Source organism: Geotrypetes seraphini, chromosome 6, assembly GCF_902459505.1.
Source record: "Geotrypetes seraphini chromosome 6, aGeoSer1.1, whole genome shotgun sequence".
NCBI lineage: Eukaryota > Metazoa > Chordata > Amphibia > Gymnophiona > Dermophiidae > Geotrypetes > Geotrypetes seraphini.
The window spans coordinates 111860639-111876416 of NC_047089.1; the positions used below are offsets into that span (position 1 = coordinate 111860639).

At 41.9% G+C, this 15778-nt stretch overlaps 1 protein-coding gene across 1 annotated transcript in view; it reads left to right on the forward strand.

Annotated features, from left to right (window-relative positions):
• Window positions 1–15778, forward strand: part of HERC2 (HECT and RLD domain containing E3 ubiquitin protein ligase 2) — a 3346202-nt gene that overhangs the window by 586093 nt on the left and 2744331 nt on the right. Inside the window, 1 exon segment of the mRNA XM_033948978.1 lies at window positions 10828–11012. Coding sequence (XP_033804869.1) covers window positions 10828–11012 — 185 coding nt within the window.

Below are 15778 nucleotides of genomic sequence, written 5' to 3' on the forward strand. Positions count from 1 at the left end.
CTGTCTCCTCTTTTCAAGGGAAAAGAGGCCCAGTTTCGAACAAGAACAATTGCCTTTATCCCAAGATAAAAATGATCTACTACGTCTGCTACCACAGCACAGCACCACAGGAGAGGAGAGGAGCGTGGGAGCCCTGCTCCGCCCCTCCATCAGATCACCGGGAGTATTTGGGAGCCTTAAAAAGAACTTCCCAATGGCGTGCAGCCTTTTCTGCTGCCCCAGCACCACAGGAGAGGAGAGGAGCATGGGAGCCCTGCTCCGCCCCTCCCTCAGATCACCGGGAGTCTTCAGAAGCCTTAAAAAGAACTCACCAAAGACGTGCAGCCTTTTCTGCTGCCCCAGCACCACAGGAGAGGAGAGGAGCATGGGAGCCCTGCTCCGTCCCTCCCTCAGATCACCGGGAGTCTTCGGAAGCCTTAAAAAGAACTCCCCAAAGGCGTGCAGCCTTTTCTGCTGCCCCAGCACCACAGGAGAGGAGAGGAGTGTGGGAGCCCTGCTCCGCCTCTCCCTCAGATCACCGGAAGTCTTCAGGAGCCTTAAAAAGAACTCCCCAATGGCGTGCAGCCTTTTCTGCTGCCCCAGCACCACAGGAGAGGAGAGGAGCATGGGAGCCCTGCTCCGCCCCTCCCTCAGATCACCGGGAGTCTTCGGAAACCTTAAAAAGAACTCCCCAAAGGCGTGCAGCCTTTTCTGCTGCCCCAGCACCAGAGGAGAGGAGCGTGGGAGCCCTGCTCCATCCCTCCCTCAGATCACCGGGAGTCTTCGGGAGCCTTAAAAATAACTCCCCAACGGCGTGCAGCCTTTTCTGCTGCCCCAGCACCACAGGAGAGGAGAGGAGCGTGGGAGCCCTTCTCCGCCCCTCCCTCAGATCACCGGGATTCTTCGGGAGCCTTAAAAAGAACTCCCCAATGGCATGCAGCCTTTTCTGCTGCCCCAGCACCACAGGAGAGGAGAGGAGCGTGGGAGCCTTGCTCCGCCCCTCCCTCAGATCACCGGGAGTCTTCGGGAGCCTTAAAAAGAACTCCCCGTTCAGCGTGCCAACGAAGGCACACGACAAAGGCGCGTGCGCATTTGTGAGCGCCTTCGTGAAGCGCCAACACGTGAAGCGCCCCAACATAGCCCGGGGAGGCCAGCGAGCACCACCACAGAAACCAGTCTCAACAGGAGTCTCAACAGCCTTAAAAAGTCTCCTAGCGATAAGTATAAATAATTAACTATTAACCTCAATAGCTTATATGACTTCGCATGACTGTGTATGACACTGCTTGACTAGGTGAACTCGCATGACTATACGAACTTTCATGATAATGCGAACCTTCATAACATTGCATGAAAATTGTGAAGTTTTATAATTGTACTGTGCCTCAACTGTTACCAAACCCAACCTCACCCAACACCCATAGCCAAAAAAAAAAAAAAAAAAGGACTCCCAGAACGGAGAACCCTCCAATACCCAAAGACCTCAATAGGGTAATTTCCAACCAGATCCGTTACATCCACAGCCAAAATGAGGGCGTTAAATAACACACAGATAATACTGTGCATCATCTACCTAACCTGCTATAGATGCCGGTGTAACGACGAAAGACCCCCCTGAACCAATACCAGTCCACATCTCCTGGCAAAGGCCTCTCAAACAGATTAAACCAACTCCCCCTCCCCAATACCTATACAACTGCTCAGAACTTGGCCCTTTTCAAATCCCCGTAGCCAACCCCATACATAAAGCCTCCAAACAACACAGAAACAAGACCAAAAACAGAAAAAACGTAAAAAAACTGAAATACATCGAAACCCCCACCCCTAAACAATACAGGAACTTCAAGGGATATTATTTGAACGCCCGGTCGGTGAGAAATAAGACACACATCATACACGATTGGATCGAACACAAGAACCCTTTCATCCTATTCCTAACTGAAACATGGATGATCTCAGACACAGACGTCATAATGAAGGAAATGCTACTGCAGGGCTATAAAATCGTTCCAATAACTAGAAGCTGGAAAAGAGGAGGGGGACTAGCAATAATCCTTAAATGTTACTTTAACTTCACCAGAATGGACTCAAAAATCACAGAAGAAATGGAAACCATCACTTGTAAGATCACCAACCCCGAACTGGAACAATCTCTAATAGCTACACTATTCTACATCCCCCCCAAAAAATGGTCAAGTGCAAAAGAAGAATTATTTGAATTCCTTTCGGCCAACACCATAAAAGGGCCATATAACATGCTACTGGGAGACATAAATGTAGACCTAGAACAAAGGGAGAAACCGGAAGTGACAGAAATCGACATGTTCCTAACTACCCTGGGCTTCGGAATTCCAGACAAAGAGGAAACACATGAAAAGGGACACCAATTGGACATCGTCACTTTTTCCCACAAAGACCCCCACGCACCAAAAATATAATACCATATAGGAAACTGGGTTAAATGCATATGGTCAGATCATTATATTTACAATTTTGAATTATGCTGGCAAAAGAAATACTCAACAGCAAAACATACAAACAAAACCAGTTTGAAAAAAACAGTCACCCGCAGAAGCATCATCAATCCAACAGAATTCTGGACCCACTATGAACTATACCCCAAATCAGAGGAAGAGCAAGATTTCCCCACTAGATGGGAAAAATTCACAAAAGACACACTCAATCAAATAGCTCCTGTTCAAACATACAAAAAGAACACAAGGGCATCAAAAGAATGGTATAACGCCGAATTAATAGCTCTCAAACAAGATCTCAGAAAACTGGAAAGAATATGTCAAAAAACTGACAAAGTGGAAGATAAAATTAATTGGAAACAAAAAATGAAAAACTACATAAACCTGATCAAATAAAAGCGTTATAACTGTTATGCACAGAAAATAAGAGCAGCCAATACAAACAGTAGAGAACTATTCAAATTAGTAAACAAAATAACAGACACCACACAGAAACTACAGAACCATTACGATCAAATCCCAACGGTCACCACCCTCGCCAACCACTTTAGGAAAAAAATCACCGACTTAAGAGCCTCAATACCCCCTCCTCCACCCAATTTCAAATTCCACTTCAAATCGCAGGAAAGCGAACCCAGTGTCGATATGATCTGGAACCACTTCGAGCCCCCAGATTGGAACAATTTCCTTACACTCTTCAATAAATACTCCAAATCAAATTGTCTACTAGATGAATGTCCGTCTCGGATCATGCAAGGTGCAATACCAGAATTTAAAAGGGACCTATTTAACTGGGCAACATACTCTGTCAAAAATGGAACTTACCTGGAAAATATGGGACACATCCTAATCACACCCATCCCCAAAGACCAGAAGACCTCGCTCACACTGACGTCCAACTACAGACCCATAGCGAGCACCCCCTTCTTCACCAAAATGCTGGAAGGGCTGGTCAACTTGGAATTAGTAAACCACTTAGATAAGTTCAATCTCCTAAATGACCACCAATCAGGATTCAGAAAAGGATTCAGCACCGAGACAGTCCTAGGCTCTCTCCTTAATCACCTATACGACCTTTTCAGTCAAGGTACCAGCGCCCTGATCCTACAGTTAGACTTCAGTAGCGCCTTCGATCTAGTGGACCATGAAATAATGCTTAGGTGCCTAGACGAAATGGGACTATCAGGAAGAGTGTGGACCTGGTTCCAAGGATTCCTAACCAAACGATATTATCAAGTGGTCCATGAAGGAAATTACTCTAAACCCTGGAAAAGCCCTTCGGAAGTCCCTCAAGGTTCCCCCCTATCTCCCACCTTGTTCAATATATACCTCTCTTCCCTAGGCCACCTATTACAAAAGTTAAACCTAACTTATTACATATACGCAGACGACTCCATACTAATCCCAACAACAAACGTGACCACAGCCAACTCAAAACATATCTCCTCCATCATGACCAAAATAGAAGAATGGACTATAAACTTCAAACTGAAACTAAACTCAGAAAAGACAAAAATTTTCCTTGCAAGCCCAAATGAAAAAATCACCGCAACCACAATATATGTAAACGGCCACGACCACCCAATACTAAAAACTATAAAAATACTGGGAGTCACCCTGGACACCCACTTGACCTTGACCGATCATATAAACTCGGTGACAAAAAAATGCTTCTTCACCCTTTGGAAACTGAAAACCATAAAAAAATACTTCGACACTCTATCCTTCAGAATACTGGTACAGTCATTGATTCTATCCACCCTGGACTACTGCAACATTATTTACTTGGGGATACCTAAAAAAAATGTGAGAAAATTGAGAATAGTTCAAAATACGGCCGTCCTCTTAATATTTGGACTAAAGAAAAGCGATCATGTTAGTCCCTTCTACAAACTGCTTCATTGATTACCAATTGAAGCACGAATTCTATTCAAATTCTCCTGCCTTTGCTACAAACTAATCTGGGGATTGGCCCCCAGCTACCTATTACCTCACTTTGAATTCCATTCCTCTACCAGGCCTACCAGAAACCGCAACCTCTTTACTTACCCGAATATCACAGGCTGTAGATATAGTTCCTTTTTTGACAGAACATTCAAGTTCCAAGCCGGTAGACAGCAAACTTGGCTAGGCTACTTCACTGATGCCGCTAGAGAGACATACAGTGTCTTTAGGAAAGAATTAAAAACCATCTTGTTTAAGAAATTCATACCCTAGCCAGATTTTTTACCCCTAAAATCAGAGCTTCCTCCCATCCGAAGTCCTTCTTTCACCATAATAGGAGCCCGTTAATCTTCATCTGACATAATCGTCCTCACCACAATCGTTACCAGTTTCCCGCTGGTGCCCGATCATCGTTAATGTATCATGGAAACAAGTAAATTCTTATCAACATCCTATGTTATCTTTTTCATCTATTCCATCTTGCACCTTGTAATTCATTGACCGCGCAATGTTCTATCTACTTCCGCTCTGAATTCCGCTGATTGTATAGTGTTACTTATTGTGAACCTTGTACTATCACTGATTGTTCAATGTTCTCTCATCAACCTATACTCTGTAATTCGCTGTCTGTACAGCTTTTCTTCATTGTGAACCGCCTAGAAGTCGCAAGATTATGGCGGTATCCTATATAATAAAAAGCTAGCTGCGCATGCGCACTCAGACCTGCGTGATCTGTCTTCCCTGATCCGTAGGTCCGTGGCCAGAGTGCGTATGCGGCGGACAGATCGGGAAAGCACAGCACAGCCGGCGACTCCCCCCCCTCCTGCCCTCTCTCACTGCCAAAACCACCACCTCCTCCTTCTCGCCGGCTCACCCGCTTCTAAAAATAAAGAGAAAAGCGCTGCACTGCGCTAACGCTGGCTTTGCTGTCTTCTGTCCACTGCGGCCCGCCCTCTCTGACTACTTCCTGTTTCCGCTAGGGTTGGCCGCAGTGGATAGAAGACGCCGAAGCCAGCGGCTGTAGCCGCCAATCTCCGTTCCTCCGGGGGGGGGGGTCTGGGAGGAGAGGGATCGCAGCCACTCAGCGCCCCCACTGAGGAGCCCTGCAACTTTCCGCTGCCCGGGACCCGACTCATTTGCTGCCCCCCCTCTTCCCTTACTGCGGGCCCGACTGGCGATTTAAGCAGCGTGTCCAGCAGTCTTCACACGCTGCTTTGGGCCCTTCTACTACCCTGATTTGCTCCGGACGTGCCAGAGTAAATCAGGACAGTAGAAGGACCCAAAGCAGCGTGTGAAGACTGCTGACACGCTGCTTAAATCGCCAGTTGGGCCCGCGGGAAGGGAAGGGAGGGGGGGCCCGCAAATGACTCGGACCCGCGTTTGTAGTCGCGACTGTGGGAAGGGAAAGGGGGTAGAGGAAACGCTACAAGAAGAAAGACACGGGAAGGTGCACAGGGAACTGGTGTGGGGGAAGGGAAATGGAGGGGGAAGGAATGCTGCTTTGGACAGATAGACAGAGGGAGGAAGGGAGACAGAAAGACAAGAAGAAAGACACAGGGGCAGGTGCACAGGGAACTGGTGTGGGGGGAGGGAAATGGAGGGGGAGGGAATGCTGCTTTGGACAGACAGACAGAGAGAGGAAGAACACAGAAAGAAAAGAAAAAAGACACAGGGGCAGGGAGATATACAGAAAGACAAACAGACAAAGGGGGCCAGGAACAGAGACAGACAGAAAGAAAGACAACGGGAGTCGCGTCAGGAGGGGTGCAGGATGCCGCAGAGGGAACTTTTCCAATGGGTGCAACTGGACGGCTGACGGGAGCCTCTGATCAGAGGCAGAGCAAGGTAAGTGTATCATAGGGATAAGAAGGAGGAGGGGGGGAGAAAAAGGAAGGGACGCCTACTGCTGGACAGGGGGGAGAAGGAAAGAGGTGCTGATGGACTGGGGGGGGTGAAGAAAAAGGAACTGAGGCCTAATGTTGGACAGGGGGAGAAGGAAGGTGCTGTTGGACAGGGGGGAGGTAAAACAAAGGGAGAAGGGCTGCTGCTGCATAAGGAGAGCTGTGAAGGGGTGGTGGTGGACACAGGGGAGGTAAAAGGAAGGGAGAATGGACAGGGGGAGCAGGCAAGGGGTGGTGATGGACAGCCAAGGAAAAAGAAAGACAGAAAGAAAGAAAGCGGCTAAGGAGAGAGAGAGAAAGAAATAGAGAGACACACACACATATATTCTAGCTCCTGTTAATGTAACGGGCTATAAGCGTAGTAGAAAAATAAAGTTATTATTATTATTAATAGTTATAAAAATAATTTTAACCAACTGGAAGAATTTGGCTGCGGCAGAATATAATACTTGGTGGAGCACAATCTGTTTGGTAGCCAAATATGAACGCATTGCTGCTGAAAGATCTCATGCTATACGCAGATTTAATAAGATTGCCTTATACTCAATCCCCATATCATTCCTTATACTAAATTTAGGGATCGGAATAAACAGCCACAATACTCTCATGGACACTACAGTGCACATCATACTATACACGTATCTGCAAACCTTGATATCCAGGTGATATCTCTTTTTCTTTGGGTATAATTACTTATAATTCCTGTTATTGATTTTCATACCTATTACACAATGATTTCCTATTTCTCTTTTTACTTTCTTCTATTTATTCTTAGAGTTACTTGATGCTTATGTGATATAATATTCCCTCAAATCATTCAGTTTACTAATGTGTTCATTGATTTGTTATTCTTGCATTGTATGGCATCTTTTTTATTTATTTTTTTTTAAATATTCTTTATTCATTTTGAAAACTTACAGCAAGCGTACAGGAATATATCATTAGTAACAACAATATTCATCCAAGGAAAATGATATTTACTCCTTACAATATCGTTCCAATGGCCCCCAGATCTTTATAAAATTATTATAGTTTCCTTTCTGTATTGCAATTGCTCTTTCCATCTTAAAAATATGGCATACTGAATTCCACCAAAATGTATAATTAAGATTAGTATAATTTTTCCAGTTATTGGTGATATGCTGAATTGCAATCCCAGTCAAACACTTCCATTGTATGGCATTTTGTGACTGTACTTATTTGCACTATGATGCTTTGTTTTTTGTATAGATCTGTTTATTTTGTTAAAACTTATTGAACTTAAAAAAAGAGACCCAGTTTCTCCAATCTCTCACTGTACGGCAACTCCTTCAGCCCGTTAATCATTTTAGTCGATCTTCTCTAGACCCTTTCGAGTAGTACCGTGTCCTCCTTCATGTATGGCAATCAGTGCTGGACGCAGTACTCCAGGTGCGGGCACACCATGGCCCGGTACAGCGGCATGATAACCTGCTCCGATCTGTTTGTGATCCCCTTCTTTATCATTCCTAGCATTCTGTTCGCTTCGTTGATTTGTCGATCAGAACATCCAAGTCTCTTTCCTGGGAGGTATCTTCAAGTACTGCCCCGAACATCCTGTATTCGTGCATGAGATTTTTGTTACTAACATGCATCACTTTTCACTTATCCATGTTGAACGTCATTTGCCATGTTGATGCCCATTTCTCGAGCTTGATTATGTCACATTGCAGATCTTCGCAGTCCCCGTGTCTTCACTACTCTGAATAACTTCGTATCGTCCACAAATTTAATCACCTCACTCATTGTACCAATGTCCAGATCATTTATAAAGATGTTGAAGAGCATAGATCCAAGCACCAATCCCTGCGGCACCCCACTGGTGACGCTCTTCCAGTCAGAGTATTGTCCATTTACCCCCACTCTCTGTTTCCTATGCTCCAACTAGTTTTTAATCCACATGAGTATTTCCCCCTCGATTCCATGGCTCGCAATTTTCCTAAGTAGTCGTTAATGTGAAACCTTGTTGAACGCCTTCTGAAAATCCAGATATACAATGTCGACCGGGTCGCCCTTAACTATCTGCCTGTTTACTCCCTCTAAGAAGTGCAGCAAGTTCATCAAACAAGATCTGCCTTTGCTGAAACCGTGCTAGCTGTTCCTCATCAGACCGTGTACGTCAAGGTGATCAATGATGCGGTGTTTTATCAGTGCCTTTACCATCTTTCCCTGTACCGAGGTACTGTAGTTTCCCGGATCTCCCCTCAAACCTGTTTTGAAGATCGGTGTAACATTCGCCACCTTCCAGTCTTCCGGAATCTTTCCCAATTTGTTTGACAGATTGGCTATTAGTTGAAGCAGTTCAACTATAGTCCCTTTCAGTTCCTTGATGACCCTCGGATGGATGCCATCCGGTTCTGGGGATTTATTGCTCTTAAGCCTATTGATTACCTGCATATCTCTTCTAGACTGACCGTCAACCCTGTCAGTTTCCTATCTTCGTTTCCAGCATATAACCTGATGGGTTCCAGTACGCTGTGTATATCCTCTTCGGTAAATATAGACACAAAAAATGTTTTCAGTTTTTCAGTGATTGCTTTGTCCTCCTTTAGCACTTTAGGGCTCTGCAGCTTGGAAAAGTGAAGGCTGAGGGGAGATATGATTGAAGTCTACAAAATCCTGAGTGGAGTAGAACGGGTACAAGTGGATCGATTTTTCACTCCGTCAAAAATTACTAAGACTAGGGGACACTCGATGAAGTTACAGGGAAATACTTTTTAAACCAATTGGAGGAAACTTGTTTTCACTCGGAGAATAGATAACCTCTGGAACACGTTGCCAGATGATGTGTTAAGAGCGGATAGTGTAGCTGGTTTTAAGAAAGGTTTGGACAAGTTCCTGGAGGAAAAGTCCATATTCTGTTATTGAGAAAGACAAAGGTGAAGTTACTGCTTGCCTTGTATCGGTAGCATAGAATATTGCTACACCTTGGGTTTTGGCTAGGCATTAGTGACCTGGATTGGCCACCATGAGAATGGGCTACTGGGCTTGATGAACCATTGGTCTGACCCAGTGAGGCTATTCTTATGTTCTTATGTTAGAAAGAACTGAATATTTAATGGGGTGTCCTAATTTTTTTCACATGACTGTATAGATGTTAAGATAATTTTATTGCTTCAGGTAATCCGGTTACTATTTAGCAAAATACACTTTTTGTAAGTTATTCTGATATACCTTTATGATTATAATACATGGGTCCATTATAATACATCTGCTCTTAGATTTTATATGGCTTAGCACAGGATATATGGTATGTCACATTTCCTTTTTTATTCTGTTATATTTCTTGCTTAAACTTGCCACTAGCTGCACATCTCTTCATACATTTCCCACTGTGTGTTACTATTCTTTGATATCTCAGATAAAGTATCACACTTAACATTTCATATATTTGGTCACCACATTTCTCTTTTCATCATTATTCACACTCACAGTAGTGTAGCAATACTTCACTGTGTCACACACATTATTTATTTTTAAAACTGTATTACACCTCACTATGTCACACGCACTGTTAAATTTCAAAATTATATTGTTTAAGAACAAGCTATGCGTCTTCCTTTTCCTAAGGACTTCTGATGACGGTATAGGCTGCCGAAACACAGTCCATGTTGGGTCCTTAGTACAACTATTTACCTGGAATTTGCTGCTTTATTTTTTATGTAGTGTTTTTAATAAAGATTTTTTGGACTCCTGGTCTAATCCTGGTTATTTGTGGCCTTTCTACTCCTTGCACTTTTCAGATTCCGCAATGTGTATGTGTGCACAATCCCTCCTGGAGTAAAGTTACACAGACATACCACTAGCCCATTATCTTGTTTCCAACAGAAAAGAAACAGCTGCCAAGAGTTATGAGAGAGATAACTAGGAATCAGATGTCAAGTCTTCCTCACATGAGCTTCATGCCTAACAAAGGGAGAATTCAGAATTATATAGACAAAAAACAGCTTACATCAATATATAAGCTAACAATAGTTCTATTCAAGTAAATCAATAGATAAGTAAAATATGCAAAGGGGGTTTTGATTGATAGGTAGGATAAAGATTGTTCTTAAAAGCAAACATGTCTAATACATGGTATTTCCTTATTGATAGTTGGTAACATTCTTATTGTATTGTAACAATTACTGACATCAACTTATTTAAAACTAAATGTACTATTTACAGCTTGGGAACTGAAGAAGAAAAACAGTTTTCAATAATAATTATTTGGATAAAGATAAACACCTTGTACTGTAGGTTTATTCTCGTTCCTCCTTCCAGGCCCCTTCATCAGTGTATATTTGAAAATAATCCTGTTATACACCCATCAATGCAATCCCTTTTCCTGATGATTAGTGAGAACTGCTGAACATTGTATCTTCTGATCAGCTTACTAAAGACAATTTCTTACAATTTTAAGACAGAAATGTTAACCCTAAGTTCTCCAGATCCACACTACATAAAGTATTCTAGTTGCAACAAATTGAATATAGACTATCATTAATTTTTGTTACATATTTTGTTCACAGAAATATTGCTTCTCAGACTATAGCTAAGTTAAAAGATGTGACTCGTCAAATTACTTCCTGCCTGGACCGTGAACTTTATAGTAAAGAAAGGTCTGCTTCTTTGGATCTGCTGCTGCGTTTCCAGCGTTTGCTGATCAGTAAACTTTATCCAGAGGATAATGCTGTGCAAGTTTCTTTTGGATATGGTAAGTTTCTCTACATTAAAAAAAAAGAAGTTTTAAGTGTTGCTTTTTTTTTGTCTTATGAGCGCCAGGGTGGTTTGTAAAAAGCCCAAGAAGTCAAACCCAAAAATCTTTAAATCGCCAGAAGACGCAAAACAATATTTTCCTCTATAGATGGTTCTGTGAAAAAGATTATTTTAATTTTATGAAATAATTCAAAAAGGGTCCATCAGAAAAATTAATTTCCAGTGCAGTAGGTGAGAAATTCTAGACAGCTGTGTTATTTCCCCATACCCACATGCTGCAGAAGGAATCCATTACGGATTTTTCACTCTGCCTCTGGTGTACTTCACTGTGCAGTTTAGCATCCTCTACAATTTTTCCTTCTGCTCTCCCCATTTTATTTTTTGAAATTCAATATAATTTCTTCCCCTTTCCGGGTAATTTTGTGCTTTACTTCTACTAATCACTTTATATAGTGCTGCAAGGAGTACATAGCACTGTACATTTTGACATTTATAGATGGTCCTTGCTCAGAAGAACTTGCAAATCTTTTTTTTAAGTTCAAAATTTTTATTGAAATTTGGAGATAACAGCCAATAAAGAATATACGATCCAAGAAAAGATTGAATATCTGGACAATAAAATAAGTGAACATAGCCGGAATATAGAATCAAACACAAAAATCAGTCAATAAGGATCATATTATTGACACAATAAGCATGGTATGAAAAGGGAGGAAAGAAAAGAAAAAGAGAGGAGAAAACAGTAGAAGAGTCAGAAGAGCAACAGGAGTGATTGATTAGCCAGATTGCATATATTGGTCAAGAAATTTCCATGGAGAGAGAGGAATTGAAGAGCATGTCGATAAGGCAGTGATACATCGTTTTTCAAAAGCATAGGATTCATATTTATGATATAGACAAAAGGAGTTCCACCAGAAGGTATAATCAAGCAGAGAGGCTGATTTCCAATTTTTCAATATATGCATAATGGCAGTTACAAACATGGTATCAATCAGTTTAGGAGGACAGGCAGAGTTAGCAAAGCATGAATGTTGAGAGCGGATGATGACGATGTCGAAAGTCAAATCAGATGTGTAGGACGTAATGTCTTTGATAGTCTTCCAGATGCAAGTCCAAAAAGGATAGACCAGTTTGCAGTGAAATAGCGTATGATCGATGGTGCCATCAGCTTCCAAACAGTGCCAGCATTTAGGGTCCGATTTGAGCTTGGCCTTCCACATGCTAAAAGGAGTTCATACAGCGTGCCACATAACATAAAACATAGATTGGGAAACTCTGGACGATTAGTCTTGGACCAGAAGAGCTCCCAGTCAATGTCTTGAAGTGGTGTAGTGAGCATATTCTCCCAGTGTTTCATAGACTGGGGAGAAAAGGTGAAACGATGGTCGCATAGAATGGAATAAAATAAAGAAATAGCACCTGACAAAGCTAACTTGCACCATCGAACAACAGAGTTCAGAGAAGCCTGATCGTTAAACTGTAAAAGAGCCCCTGATAATGTTGAGGTTAGGAGTGGCATTTGGGAATGACAACTAGAAAGGGACGTGAATTTAGCGCACAAAGAAGAGAAAGGAATAATCGAATCAGAAGTGATTAATTGATTAACTGACCATAAACCAGCAGCTTGCCATTTTTTCCAGTTGAAGGTTTTGCCTTTGAATTTGAGTTTCGAATTGTTCCAAATGGACATATCAGGGCTAGTGTAGAAAGAAATATCGGCTACAGCATCCAAATTGTGTAAGGCCTGTTGGGTCGCACTCAGCAAAGTATAGTCACATAGATGCTTAGGAAGGTTCATAGTAGCAAAAAGAGAAGGTGAAAAGGGGGTACAGATAAAACGCTACAGTTCAAGCCAGGAAGGAACATTGTGTGAGGGAGACTTTAGGAGCCAGAGAGCACCATATTTGGCAAAGGAAGCGAGATGGTAAAGACAAAAGTCAGGAAGATTTAAGCCCCCACAAAGTTTAGAGGCTTTCAATTTGGAAAGGGCTATACGAGGAATTTTATTATTCCAAATAAAACGGGACAATTTGGAATCAATCCATTGAAAAAGAGATTACTTACACATAAAAGGAAGCATAGACAGAATATAAGTGATCCGAGGAACCAGTGTCATCTTGATGGAAGCGATTCTACCCCACCAGGAAAGACATAAAGGGGACCATTTCGTCGTGGAATGGGTAATCAGAAGTTTTAGTTTAGAAACATTAAGGTCCATAACAAGAGAAGGACATTTATGAATTAGTATACCTAAATATTTAACCGGTTTGTAAGACCATCTAAACGGAAAGTGGGACAACTCAGAGAGAGTGATAAGATTAAGAGGAAAAATTTCCAATTTGTCCCAATTTACTGAATAACCGGAGAGCAAGGAGTAATTCAAGATAATGTCTATAAGAGACGGTATAGAGGAAATGGGATTACAATGTCATCCGCATACGCAGCGAGTTTGATTTGCCAAGAGGAGGAAATAACACCGTGAATAGAAGCACATTGTCGGATAAAGGCTAGAAGGGGCTCAAGGGCCAAATTGAACAATAAGGGGGAAAGGGGGCATCCCTGACGAGTGCCCCGATGAAGCGAGAATCGGTTTGAGAGAAAATTATTAATTAATATGCGGGAGGAGGGCTGCCAGTACAGGGTTTTGATCCAGGTAGTAAAATAGGAACCAAAGTTGAACCGTCGAAGGACAGGACATTCCACTTGGTCGAATGTTTTTTTCAGCATCTATGGCCAGTCCCACAACAGGGTCGCAAATGGTTTTCACGTGAGCATTAATATGATGAAAAAGACGTAGATTATCGCCAATAAAGTGATTCTTAATAAAGCCAACCTGATCTTGATGTATGAGAGAAGAGATCACTTTATTTAGGCGTAGAGACAAAATTTTGGCCAAAATTTTATAATCAAGATTCAAAAGGGATATGGGTCTGAAATTTATAACAAGGGTGGGATCTTTATCTGGTTTTGGAAAAACCACAATATTGGCATCAGTGAAATTGAATTGTTTATCGGGGGTCAGATGAAGAAAATTATAATAATCAAGAAGATGCGGAGCTAGAAAGGAATGGAATTTTTTAAAGAATTTGTTGGTGTTACCATCAGGACCGGGCGCTTTATTGTTGGCTAGAGAGGAAATGGCAGTCTCAATTTCCGCAATGGAAAGGGGGGCATCTAGCTCAGATCTAGAAGAATCAGAGAGTTGAGGAAGGTCAATTTGATCCAGAAAGGAATCAAGGACAGTGTTCGATGAAGAGAGTTCTGATTTATAAAGATTAGAATAAAATTGCTCAAATTGAGAGATAATCAGCGTTGGGGAGGTGACAGTTTGTCCAGTAGAAGTTTGAATGGAAGAGACATGCAGTTTCTTGGATTTAGTTTTAAGATATCGAGCTAGCGGTCTACCCAAGGTATTATCTCCCATATAGTGACCAGAAGAATGCAAGAAAAGATCTTGTCTAGCCTTATAAAAAAGTATTGAGTTGTATTCATATTTAAGTTTCAATAATTGATGATAGGTGTTCGGATTGGACTTATGATCAGACATGTGAGACAATTCCAATTGCTTAATAGACTGTTCTAGTTCTTTTTCTCTCTGGAGAGCAAGTTTCTTTTTCCAAGAAGAAAAATTCACCCCTAAGGCAGGCTTTGTAAGCCTCCCAAATGATAGAAGGACAAACTTCCGGATCAGCAGAATTAAGAGAAAAGAATTCAGTGGAGAAAAGTACAATTTTTTCAGAGAACTCCTCATCAAGGAGAAGACAATTATTAAGTCTCCAAGAAGGGGTGGAACTGGGGGTAGGTGAAGTGATAAGGTGCAAAGAAATGGCCGCATGATCTGTGAGGGCAATCGGATGAATGATGGAATCCGTCAAGGTAGGAATTAGAGAGGGAGAAATAAGAAAGAAATCAATTCTTGAATATGTGTTATGAGGAGGAGAAAAATGAGAATATTCTTTGCCTTTCGGATTCAGAAGTCGCCAAGGATCGGCAAGGGCAAAATTATCTTTAAGAACCTGAAGTTCTAAGAAGGAGTGAGACTTAGAAGGTTTACAGGAGAAAGATCTATCAAGGTATGGATCTTGGAATTGGTTGAAATCATCTCCTATGATCAAGGGGTGAGATGAAAACTCTAGAAGAACAGTTTGAAGCTCTCTGAAAAAGTCAGGATGGTCTAAAACCGGAGCATAGACATTCAGAAAGAGAAATTCAGCTGAGTGCAATCCAACATGAAACAGGCACCATATCCCTTCAGTATCAATTTTATGAGATAATACCGAAGCCTGCAAGTTGTCACGAAACAAAATAGAAACCCCATTTTTCTTACGAGACATTGCAGGGGAAAAAAAGATGAGAGGAATAACCTTTAAAAGCTAATTTGGACGCAGCAGCCTGAGGGAGATGAGTTTCCTGAAGGAAGACCACATCTGGGTGTTTAGTGCGAATGTAGTGAGCTATCTTTGTGCGCTTAATTGGATGATTTAATCCATTTACATTATAAGACAAAACATGTAAATCAGCCATGATCCAGGATTTTGAAAAGCACTGTAAGGTAATCAAGCATTAGAGACATCATACATATAGTATAAAAAACAATAGGTAATGAATCACTCCTGTGTGAAATACATATGAAAGAGAAGTAGAGTGGGTAAAGAAAGAAAGCGAACATATCAGCACAAGCCTGGTTAAGAAAAGGAGAACCACGCAAATGTGCAGAACAGCTAAACAGTATATGGGTGTTCCTGCAGGAACGGGGGGAGACAC